At 39.5% G+C, this 13,044-nt stretch overlaps 1 protein-coding gene across 7 annotated transcripts in view; it reads left to right on the top strand.

The window, feature by feature from the left end:
• The window catches only part of BTRC (beta-transducin repeat containing E3 ubiquitin protein ligase), a 201,626-nt gene that overhangs the window by 164,662 nt on the left and 23,920 nt on the right, over positions 1 to 13,044 (top strand). For all 7 annotated transcript variants that reach the window (XM_054436164.2, XM_054436159.2, XM_054436163.2 and 4 more), the window contains 2 exons: positions 4,138 to 4,369; positions 8,468 to 8,654. In XM_054436164.2, the coding sequence (XP_054292139.1) occupies positions 4,138 to 4,369; positions 8,468 to 8,654 (419 nt within the window). The remainder of the gene's footprint in view (positions 1 to 4,137; positions 4,370 to 8,467; positions 8,655 to 13,044) is intronic.

Raw genomic sequence — 13,044 nt, forward strand, 5'->3', positions numbered from 1 at the left:
TTAGTCTGTATCATAGGCAACAGTGGCATTTATGCTAGAAAACATCCACCTCGACACACCAGGATTACAGGTGTCAGCTCCTTCTGTGTATATAAAATGGCCTAATGCCATTCTTGAAAATATGCTTTCAGCTGTGTATCTTTACTTTGTAAAGAGGCCTGTGTATAGGATTTAACATCTAGAAAATAAGCAAGCCTCAAGAGTTCAGGGCCGCAGTGAGCTGTGATCACACCACTGCACTCTAGCCTGATTGACAGAGCAAGACCCTGTTTCTAAAAATAAAAATAAATAAATAAAAGAAAATAAGGCAAGCCTGAGCCTTGAAATGAATTATCTAAATGTGGTACAGTTTTATAGCATGTTCCACATTGAGTATGTCTGAGCAGGGATGAACTCTGTGGTAACATGGGTCTTCCTGCCACATTTGGGTTGCCTTAAGTAAATATGCCAAAGATCCATCAAATTACTTTGAAAAGTACCCACTTGTACCCATTTGTGATTATCCTTTAAAGAAAATCCTACTTTCTTCAGAGTAGCAAAAGTTTCTATTGATTTCTGAATCTTTTCCCAGTGTCCCCCAGCTTCAAACTTGGGTGTGATTTTGTCTCCTTTTTTCTCATACTCATATGCAATCGATCAGCAAATTCAGTAGGATCTGTCTTCAGAATATACACTGAATCCCAATTATTTCTCACCACCTCTATAGCTACCACTGTGGTCCAAGTGATTGTTCTGTCTTCCATGGACACATAGCAGTGGTCCTTTTAAACGGTGTCAGATTGTGTCGCTATTATGCTTCTGGGTGTTTGCCCATGTGGCCCCTCTGTATGGCTTCTCATCCTCCATACCTGTCTCTCTCTCAGATTAGCCTGAGTTTCTTACATGGTAGCTCAATGCTCTAAGGAGTAAGCAGAAGTTGCCTGGGCTTAGAAGTCCCAGAATGGAATGCACCTTTCTCCCCATTCTCTTAGTCAAAGCCCAGATTCACAGAATAGGACATAATCTCCGCCTTTTGATGGGAGGAGTAGCATTCATGTAGAGGGAGGGCTGGAGTTGCTGGGGCCAATCTGTGGAGATTAGTTACCACCACCGGAATGACCAGGGTGATTTGACCTAGGCTACTTCTCCAGCCTTAACTTTTCCTTGCTCACTCTGTTCCAGCCACACCAGGCCCTCTTGTTCCTTGAACATGCCAGGCCGACTGCCACCCAGGACCTAGGGTCTCAAAATTTCCATTGCCTAGACCATTCTTCCTCGCTGTCTAGTCCTCATTTCCTTCATGTCTGAGTTAAAATGTCACCTTTTTCAGGAAACGATCTCTAACCACTTAGACTTAAATAATCCTATTAGTTTTTTGTTAATTGCTGCCTAATCACCACAAACTTAGCAAGTTAAAACAACACGTATTTATTAATTCTGTGTATAGTTCTGAGGGTCAGAAGTGTGGCACATAGTGGCTGGGTTCTCTGCTGAGAGTATCTCAAGGCTTAAATCAATCAAGGTGTTGGGCTGGACTGAGTTCTCATCTGGAAGCTCGGAGGGAAAATCCTCTTCTCAGCTCTTTTTTTTTTTTTTTTTTTTTTTTGAGATGGAGTTTCGCTCTTGTTGCCCAGGCTGGAGTGCAATGGCGTGATCTCAGCTCACTGCAGTCTCCACCTCCTGGGTTCAAGTGATTCTCCTGCCTCAGCCTCCCAAGTAGCTGGGATTACAGGCACCCGCCACCACACCTGGCTAATTTTTTGTATTTTTAGTAGAGATAGGGTTTCGCAACGTTGGCCAGGCTGATGTCAAACTCCTGACCTTAGGTGATCCACCCACCTCGGCCTCCCAAAGTGCTGGGATTACAGACGTGAGCCACCACACCCGGCACTCAGCTCATTCTTGTTGTTGGCAGAATTCAGTTCCTTGCCGTTGTAGGACTGAAGCCCCCATTTTCTTACTGGCTGTCGGCTGGGGGCTCCTTTCAGCAGCTAGAGACTGACCACATTCCTTGCCAGCTATCCCCCTTCCTCTTCTGCAACCCTTTGGAGCAAGCTCTGTGCTTTTAAAGCCTCATACGATTAGGTCAGATCCACCTGAGTAATCTCCTTATCTTAAGGTCAGCTGATTTGGATCCCTCTTTTAATCACAGCAATACCTACATTACTGTTTGAATAACTCAGAGAAGGTATGTGTACACCAGGAGCCAAGAATCTTGGGGACCAGCCGGGTGCAGTGGCTCACGCCTGTGATCCCAACACTTTGGGAGGCCAAGGCTGGCGGCTCACCTGAGGTTGGGAGTTTGAGAACAGCCTGACCAACATGGAGAAACCCCATCTTTACTAAAAATACAGAATTAGCTGGGCATGGGGTTGTGTGCCTGTAATCCCAGCTACTCGGGAGGCTGAAGCAGGAGAATCACTTGAACCCGGGAGTCAGAGGTTGCAGTGAGCCGAGATCGCACCATTGCACTCCAGTGCGGGCAACAAGACTGAAACTCTGTCTCAAAACAAACAAAAAAGAATCTTGGGGACCATCTTAGAATTTTGCCTACCACAATAACATATACTTTTTTCCTGTCCCCTTATCCTGCTTTATTTTTCTTCATAGCACTATCTACATTATATTTTCTAAGTATTTGCTTGTGTTTTGTTTGTTTGTTTGTTTGTTTGTTTTGGGGGATAGAGTCTTGCCCTGTTGCCCAGGCTGGAGGGAAGTGGTGCAATCTCAGCTCACTGCAACCTCTGCCTCCCGGGTTCAAGCAATTCTCCTGCCTCAGCCTCCTGAGTAGCTGGGATTACAGGTGTGTTCTCCTCACCTTGACCTCCCAAAATGCTGGGATTACAGGTGTAAGCTACTGCACCTGGCTGCTTCTGTTTTTAATGTGCCTTTCACACTAAGAGTATATGTTAGTGATGTTAGAGACTGTCATTTTTGTTCATTGTTATATTCCTAGTACCAAGGACACAGTGTTTGGCACATTGTAGATGTTCAGTAAATACTTATTGAATGAATCAATTAATAAAAAAGACTTCATGGGAAATATGGAGTATTTTATGTTATGGAAAAAGGTAGATTGAGCATATGAGTGTTATTTTAGCTTTATGTCCAAAAAGGTACCACAGAGTCTCAGAATATTCACTGGTTTCTCTTTTCATGAAGGACTTCTTATTTGACGATTAAAAACCAAGTTGTTGGCCGGGCACGGTGGCTCACGCCTGTAATCCCAGGACTTTGGGAGGCTGAAGTGGGTGGATCATTTGAGGTCAGGAGTTCAAGACCAGCCTATCCAACATGATGAAACTCTGTCTCTACTAAAAATATAAAACTTAGCCAGGCGTGGTGGTGAGCACCTGTAGTCCCAATACTTGGGAGGCTGAGGCAGGGGAATCGCTTGATTCTCCGCCTGGGAGGTGGAAGTTGCAGTGAGCCAAGATCGTGCCAGTGCACTCCAGCCTGGGCAACAGAGCAAGACTCTGTCTCCAAAAAAAAAAAAAAGTTGTGATGACGGGGCACAATGGCTCACACCTGTAATCCCAGCACTTTGGAAAGCCAAGGCAGGAAAATTGCTTGAAGCCAGGAATTTGAGACCAGCCTGGGCAACAAAAGAAGACTCCATCTCTACAAAAAAAATGTTAAAAATTAGCAGGACATGATAGTGTGTACCTATATAGTCCCAGCTACTCTGGAGGCTAAGGTGGGAGGATCACTTGAGCCCAGGAGCTGGAGGCTGCAGTGAGCTATGATCTCACCACTGCACTCCAGCCTGGGTGACAGAGTGAGACCTTGTCTCAAAAAAAAGTTGTGAGCAAGTAATTGTATAAATGTCCAACAACTGTTGTATACAAGAAAAAGCAAATTAGATTTTTGGCTTGCTAGTAATAACATGCTTTTAGCTTTCGGTTTTTATTTGTGTATCTTCAAATATTAAGAATGTCTTCTGCAAACTTTTGGAAATGGATGCTTAGTCTTCTGGCATTATAGCTGATTTACCAACTTTCTATGGTATTTCTGTGGTTTTCCACGTAATTGCTAATAGAATAACAGAGTGGGCTCAATTGTGTAGACATAATATAGCATGCCGTACCAGAAAATCATATATATTTCCGTCATTTTCAATACTAATCATTTTATGTTTCTTTTAACCCCCTTCTACAGACAAAACTTGCCAATGGCACTTCCAGTATGATTGTGCCCAAGCAACGGAAACTCTCAGCAAGCTATGAAAAGGAAAAGGAACTGTGTGTCAAATACTTTGAGCAGTGGTCAGAGTCAGATCAAGTGGAATTTGTGGAACATCTTATATCCCAAATGTGTCATTACCAACATGGGCACATAAACTCGTATCTTAAACCTATGTTGCAGAGAGATTTCATAACTGCTCTGCCAGGTATGTCTACAAGTGTTTGTAAACCATTAATTTGCTATGATGATAACAGAACTAGATCTCCAGCTATATATCTCTCTTTAAAAGTCTTTATTGGCTTGACTTTTACAAATTAAGTTCCTTAACTGTACCTTGGTATAAAGCTTTTTTTTTTTTTTTTTTTTTGAGATGGAGTCTTGCCCTGTCTCCCAGGCTGGAATGCAGTGGTGTGATCTCGGCTCACTGCAACACTGCAAGCTCCGCCTCCTGGCTTAATGCCGTTCTCCTGCCTCAGCCTCTCCAGTAGCTGGGACTACAGGTGCCCGCCACCACGCCGGGCTAATTTTTTGTATTTTTAGTAGAGACGGGGTTTCACCATGTTAGCCAGGATGGTCTTGATCTCCTGACCTCATGATCCACCTGCCTCGGCCTCCCAAAGTGCTAGGATTACAGGCATGAGCCACCATGCCCAGCTGGTATAAAGCTTTTTAAAAAAACAAACTCTAGAGATAAAGACTCCTTTTTTTTTTTTTTTTTTGAGACAAAGTCTCACTCTGTCACCCAGGCTGGAGTGCAGTGGCGCGATCTCGGCTCATTGCAACCTCTGCCTCCCAGATTCAAGCGATTCTCCTGCCTCAGCCTCCCGAGTAGCTGGGACTACAGGCACCTACCACCATGCCTGGCTAATTTTTGTATTTTTAGTAGAGGTGGGGTTTCACCATATTGGCCAGGCTGGTCTCAAACTCTTGACCTCAAATAATTCACCCGCCTCAGCCTCCCAAAGGGTTGGGATTACAGGTGTGAGCCACCGCGCCCAGCCAAGACTCCTTTTACCTATCTTCTTACTCATGCCCTTCTATTCAACCTATTTTTACCCATACATAGGTCCAAATAAAATCTTTTCTGAGGTGTTACCTGGTGAAAGATGTGTCTTTTATAATAACATGTCTTAGTTTCAAGATATGTTTATGTACTTGGATTTGTATTTCTATGAGAATATATCAGCAGAATGTTTAAATTCTACAGATGGGATGGGCACGGTGGCTCACACCTGTAATTCCAGCACTTTGGGAGGCCAAAATGGGTGGATCACGAGGTCAAGAGTTCGAGACCAGCCTGACCAACATGGTGAAGCCCTGTCTCTACTAAAAATACAAAAATTAGCTGGGCGTAGTGGCACACACCTGTTATCCCAGCTACTTGGGAGGCTGGGGCAGGAGAATCACTTGAACCCAGGAGGCGGAGGTTGCAGTCAGCTGAGATCACACCCCTGCATTCCAGGCTGGGCGACAGGGCAAGACTCCATCTCAGAAAATAAATAAATAAATAAACAGATAAATAAGTTCTACAGATGAATAAGAAACATTTTTAGTTGAAGTTTTTAGAAAGAAGGATATCTCATAAACCTTGTTGTGGTGTTAAATAAATAAATATAAAATGATATTTAAAATCCCTTTTTTGGAGGATGCTGTGGTTTTTCTGAATGCTTAAGGGCAGACAAGAACACTGCCAAGGTGTCAGTATTTGGGGGGAATGCTATTTCAGGAAAATAGGAGTCCTGTGTATTCAAAGTTTATTTTAAGAGAAAAAAATCATACCAACATGAATGAATCTTATCTTAAATATCTTCACCTTGTTAGGGGAGGGAGTGTTGGTTGTTGTTTTCCAATTATAGAAGTTATAGGAAACTTAGAAAATATTTAAAAACATTTCCTAGAACCCCACCATTCAGAAAGAACTATTGATTTGCTAAGTTATTAATATTTTGGCAGGTAGCCTGTTTTCTCTAGGTATGTGTATTTGCCTGTAAAGCTTGGATCATAAATGTTTTGAGACCATTTTTTCTTAATGCATTCTCTTAGTGTATTTTTCTAAATGTGTGTTCTCTTAAAACATACTTTTCAGTTGTTGCATAATATTCTTCACAATGGTTGAAGCACATATTATTTAACCCCTTTATTGAACATTTATGTAGTTTCAAAATTTTTTCATATTATAAACCATATGATGATGAATTTTTATACATTAATCTTGTGGGAATCCTAGGGGAAAAAATACAGACATAGAATCGCTATATATTAAGGAATATGAACATTTTGAGGCTTTTAATACATGGTGCCAAACTATCCCCTAATAAAAATATACCAGCTCATAGCCTCCCAACTATTAATACTACTTTGTTTTATATTTGCCAATTATACCTTTTTAAAATTTTTGTTTTTCTAAACTAAGAATTTAAGTTGCTGTTTAAAACAAAAGAAGTACCTATTTATATCTTAGGAATAACCACTATAAAAACTGAATTTTACCTATATCTTTTGTTAAATAGAATAGATTTTTGGCCCCTCTTTACTCATTGGATTTTGTTTTAGCCATAGGCAAACAGTTTTCTTTGTACAAAACAGTCTGTGTGTACCTCATTACTTTGTTCTCCCCAATCACTGAGACATGTTACTATCTCAAGCTTATACCACTAAGAATTGAACAGGAGTTGATTAGACCTGTGTATCCTTTACCTAATATTGATCCCTGGTTTGTATCCACTGACCACTCTATGAGGTATTAAATCATCAATCTAATGCTTTATGGCCATTTAAACTTATAAACCTATACCATCTGGCTATGTTTAGTAAACCAAACTACTTCAAAAAGTGCCTGTAGTCTATTAATGTAATGGGTTTGTTTGGAGTGTTAGGTGAAATTACTTCCAAAGACTTATTATAGGTACATGGTGAAATGATCAGGAGCAATTTGATGGCACCCATTAAAAACACAGGACTGCATTTTGGAAATTTCTGATGGTGTAGAAAGTTTTAATATAAATTGTACCATTACTGTATTTTACATGAAGAACTAATTATTATATCTTTAATTGGCTTTTGTTCATGTTCCTTTAATAAGAATTGGGTAATGCATGTCTCCATCTGCTTATGCTTACATACGAACATGTGATGCCAGCGAAACAAAATCCATTTAATGCTTTCTTTCTCAAGTCTGCTGAAAAGTGTGACTGATATCCATATAATCTTGATCATTAAAATGATATGATTCAGAGGAAAGGCCCAAAATGAAATGCCATGTTCTCTTTCTTGTTAAGTTTGTGCCTACGGGAGTGAGAGTATGAGGGAATCCTTCTGAACTATTTAAGTCTATAGAAAACCTCTGATATGTACTTTGTAAACAGAAATAACTTTGAATGTTTTTATCTCAGTTGTAAAGGTAGAACAGCAGGCAAAAGAATTTCTTTTAGTGAGATCATCCTATTTTTATAGGATCTTTTCTTCTGAGACCACAGTACAGATTTGGGTGGTGGAGAACTTTAACTGGGAAGCCCTTCTGGTTTAAACTCCCCAAGATCTATTCTCCATTGTTTTCCTCTGCACCTCCTACAAAATATTCTCTGAAATGCTAACCAAGTTATCTTTTGGTCTGGAATTTTTTTTCATTTTTGCTCAACTGTCATTTAGGTTTTATAGCAGCAGCTACTCTGAAATATAGTTTTTTTAAATCTGAAATTAAACTCATTCTTGAACTTAAACATACATCTCTGTCTTTCTCTTGGGATATTTCCATGCCATTCTGTATTTCCTTCTTCTCTCCTTTCTGCATGCCCAAAATTCTATAACCCAGCACATTCTGACTTAGTGCCTCTCCCCTAGTACATTTAAAGGATATTTCTTTTACCGAACAGCTTTGGAACTACAGCAGTAATAGAAACAGAATGAGAAATGGACCTAATATAGAGATTTGGGGGGGTCTGAATCATAGAGTTTGAGATGCCATCCATAGAACATCCCCTAGTGCTGAAATCCATATAGATAGATGTGAATTGTTTTCTGGAATCCTTTTTATTTTTAATGTCTTGGGGGTTTGCTGGTTGTTAGCTTTAACTTCCTTATCTAAAGGAAGATGGAAAATACTGTTCATTTCTGTAACCTTATGGAAAAATTATTGACACTCATTTTACCCAAGCCTCTGTTTGAAAAAGAAACTGGACTACACTAGGGACAATGATATGCCTTCATAGCAGAACAAATGTTGTTCTGTTTTAAAGGACCTTTTGTAAAAAATCATTCACCACCTTCTGTGTTCTTTTTCTTTGCCTCCTCCCCCTGCTGAAAGCTCGGGGTTTGGATCATATTGCTGAGAACATTCTGTCATACCTGGATGCCAAATCACTATGTGCTGCTGAACTTGTGTGCAAGGAATGGTACCGAGTGACCTCTGATGGCATGCTGTGGAGGAAGCTCATCGAGAGAATGGTCAGGACAGATTCTCTGTGGAGAGGCCTGGCAGAACGAAGAGGATGGTGAGCCTTTAACTTTTCTTACTCTTATACAGCTTCAGGACCTGGCCATTCACAGTCACTGAAAGATTTTTGGGGAGCCAGTGAGACCACTTCTCATTTAATATGGTGATTTTGTTGATTTGTAGCTTAAAATGTAACAGAGAACAAATGTTCAGGTACTCAGCAGTTTTTCTTCTTACCTGTCACTCACAAAATGACATATTGTATTAATACTGCTTTGCAAAAAAATAATGGAAAGCTGACCAGCCCTGCTGTTTAAAACATTCTGTTATCTGGGCAGAAGTTGGTATCCTGCGGCTGGGCACAGTGGGTTCACGCCTGTAATCCCAGCACTTTCAGAGGCCAAGGTGGGCAGATCACTCGAGGCCAGGAGTTTGAGACCAGCCTGGCCAACATGGCGAAACCCCGTCTCTACTAAAAATACAAAATTTAGCCGAGTGTGGTGGCGTGCACCTGTAATCCCAGCTACTGTAGAGGCTGAGGCAGGAGAATCACATGAACTCCGGCGGTGGACATTGCAGTGAGCGGAGGTTAAGCCATTACACTCCAGCCTAGGTGACAGAGCATGACTTTGTCTCAAAAAAAAAAAAAAAGCTGGTATCCTGCAAAAGGACTGATGGGCAATTTATGAGGCAAAAAAAAAGTAGATGACTTTGAATCACATAGAAACCATCCAGTATAGCTTTCCCCTAAAATAATCCAGGACAAATGCTTTTATTTTCTTTCAGAAAATTTCTTGCCTTTATCTTATGCCTCGGGTGTTTTGTCACCTTTGTAATCAAAAATTATTTTTATGCCCAAGTGGAATAAGAACTCTAGCCATCAGAAAAAGTGAAAATGAAATTAAGTATAAATCATTGTTTCTTCTTAAGACTTCTGTTTTTCAAGATTTTCTGACTTAATTCCGAATTCCCCAAAGCATCATATAGTTAGCAGTCGAAGAGACTTTACTAATTTTTTTGTTGTTCTCTTAACAGTACCATTTCATTAGAACTTCTGAAAGATATCTTTCTTTAAATAATTTTCTCTCAGAGTATGTCTCTAGAATGTCACTATAGGAAAGCTACGTAGTAATAGTTCACAAATAAAGGTGACATATTAAATATTCTCATTGACAGAAAAAATTATAATAGGCATGTGTGTGCTTAATGATGTCCTTCCAAATTAATTTTATCAGTTGTTTATCTTGGATCATAAAGAGGAAAACAGTTAAAAATAGAGAACACTTTTAAAATATAAATATTCATGGGCCAGCTTTCCTTCGAATTTTCATGAAAAAGTTGTTGGCTCTCTTTCTTTTTTTCTATCTTTGAAATTTATTAACACATAATAAATACAATGACCTATAAATAGTATACCAAATGCCTCAGAGATTTTTATCATTCTGGCTATTAGGAAGACTGTTTAAATTTTTCTCTCAAATTGAATTAAAGGAACAAAAAAACTAGACAATTTTTAGGCTGTGTAACAAAGAATATTGTTGGCCAGGCGGGGTGGCTTACGCCTGTAATCCCAACAGTTTTGGAGGCCAAGGCAAGAGGATCGTTTGAGCCCAGGAGTTTGATACCAGGCTGGGCAACATAGTGAGACCTCATCTCTACAAAAAAATCAAAAAATTAGCTGGGCCTGGTGGCGCATGCCCTGTAATCCCAGCTACTCAGGAGGCTAAGGCGGGAGGATGGCTTGAGCCTGGGAAGTTGAGGCTGCAGTGAGCTGTGATCATGCCAGTGTACTCCAGCCTGGGCAACAGAGCAAGACCCTGTCTCTCTCTCTGTCTCTCTCTCTCACATACACACACACACACACACACACACACACACACGAATATTATTACTACTTCTCAAATATGTTTTTTAATTCTCACTTATTTCACTACATAGAAAAATAGAAATCTTTCATAACCTACTTCATACTTTGGAAATAAACTCTTTAGTAGTACAACAAAGCAAATAAAAATGGAGTTATATGGTATTCGGGGTCCATCATTTTGCTAAGAGTGCTGGGACCAGCCTTGGGGATACAGCAGGCAATTGCTTACATGAGAAAATTTTAGGGCAGCTGAGAAGATTTCTGTATCCCTCAGAAAAAAAGAATCTCTTCTCCAAATAACTCCTGAAATTTCAGTTAAGGAGATTCATTCCTTTAGCTATAAAGGTTCTGTTACCTGTTAAAATACATTGTGTTCCTATTTGGACTGTAAATGACAGTAAACCTTCATCAGACATTGGGAGTTTACTGAGTCCTTTTTTGAAGGCAGAAAGATCAAGAAGTAAGTGGGCAGTTCTTGGCAGATGGATGTGAAAATGCCAAAGGTAAAAGTCTCCACAGTTTTGCTTGGAATTGGCACTAAATGGCAAGATCTTTTATGTTAGTTACAAAGAAAAAACAATCATTGAGAAGATGGCTTTTGAGCCTTTCTAAAGGGTAGGTGAAATAATCCAGGATCCAGCACTAATTACCACTTTTTTCCCCTATCTCTTTATCCACAGAAACCCATTCCCGCTCTTTTGAGTATCCTTCAGAGTTCTGACTATATCCCCTTGTCTTTGGGCATGTTTATCCTCTTAATCCCATGATACACCCATGAAATTCCAAATACTTACACATCCCGTGTCGACTTCCTCTATTATTCCCTCGACTTTCTTGTTGCTGCTTCTATTTGTACATGTTGACTTTATTCCTATGTCAGTTGTCCTCCCTTTTTTAAAAAAAAATTTACTCCATCAGTTTCTCATTTTCTTCTTTCAAGTTGTCTTACCAAGCCTAATACGTCAATAAAGTCTTTCTGTGTTATACTTTTCCCCATATGTTAGCTTTGAAAGGTTCTTCCATTTCTACTAACCAAAAATAGTAAGTAAATACAGTTTTCTAATAAAGCTTTGTATCTCTTAAGTTTTAACTTGATATTTGATGTTGTATTTTATATCTAGATGGATTTGACAGTCTTCCCCTGGGACATGAACTCTGTAGTTTTCTCTCTTGAATAATACTGAATATGCTGTCTGCTCAGTAATGGTAACTCTTAAAAGTATAATAAAAGACCATTTGGGAAAAGTCCATTTTCTTAATCAGCAGATCACATTTTATGGTAACATTCTGAATTTAATATTTAATGTTTATCATGTACTCACATTCTTGGAGGTACTAGGCATTTCACGTAGAAGTAGTCCCTGTTGTCAAAGATCTTCCATCATAAAAGGTTTTGACTTAAAACATAAAGACAGAAGCCAGTTTTCAGTACCTAGCCACCCCTTTCTGTAACACTTTGATTTGAAGAAATTCAGATACTTTACCAAGACATGGTAAATGCGGTGAGGTGGAAAACAAGATCAGAAGCTTATATGAATTCTCTTTCCTTAGAATGTAGGTAGTATCATTGCATAGGAAGAAAGTCTTGGAGTGCTACACCAGCATGGCACATGTATACATATGTAACTAACCTGCACATTGTGCACATGTACCCTAAAACTTAAAGTATAATAATAATAAAATAAAATTTAAAAAAAGAAAATCAACATCTTGATTAGAGGAGTAAAACTGGGTGCCTATCACGCAGATGAATTCTGATGACTTATTAAACACCTGAAATGCTTTCAAAAAAAAAAAAAAAGTCTTGGAGTGCTAGAGATTAAAAGAAGACAGGAATCTCAGGAATGGTGGGCATTGAGAAACAGTAAAGTAGTTAAGAATGTGGGTGGGCTCAGGAGTCAGACTTAAAATCTTCACATTCAAAATCTATTATTTGCCTGCAAAGTGTTTGTAGAATAATATTGTACAGAGAAATGTACCATTAATCTGGAACTCTTTCATAATGCATCTTGTTTCCCCTTTTGTTTATGCTGGTGTATCATGTTTCATTAATCCCCCTTTTTATAAGTATTATTTTCACTTCTCTATTTCAGATTTTCTTTTCTGTATTAACACAGAAGTTAGAGCCAGCTACCTTCCTGATAGGAAATTTTCTCAACTAATTTTCAAGGTGTATAATAGGGAGAGGGCAGGGAAGAAACACTCCTGGAGACATCAAACAATTAATTATATTGTAATGGAGCTATAGAGGGAGGGGTGGATGACTGGCCCAGAGAAAACTGATTTCTCTGGTGCCAGGATTACACTCAGAGGCATTTCTGCCTATCTCCACTTTGCAAGGCACGGTGCCAGTGAGAACAGCAGTTAGTACACCCATAGTGGGGTTTACTAGCTTCCACACCGTGTTTGGTGGGTTCTTAACTTCAGGATGAGGAATTAAATTTTTTACCCAGCAGGAAGTGATTGCCATTTACTGATTTTTTTTTTGTAGCAAAGATCTAGCTTGGGATACCAGTATTCCAGAGATGTGCTGTCATAAGGAAGGAGATACTAACAAATGTTGCTCACTGGAATCAGGGAA

Source organism: Pongo pygmaeus, chromosome 8 (assembly GCF_028885625.2).
Source record: "Pongo pygmaeus isolate AG05252 chromosome 8, NHGRI_mPonPyg2-v2.0_pri, whole genome shotgun sequence".
Lineage (NCBI taxonomy): Eukaryota > Metazoa > Chordata > Mammalia > Primates > Hominidae > Pongo > Pongo pygmaeus.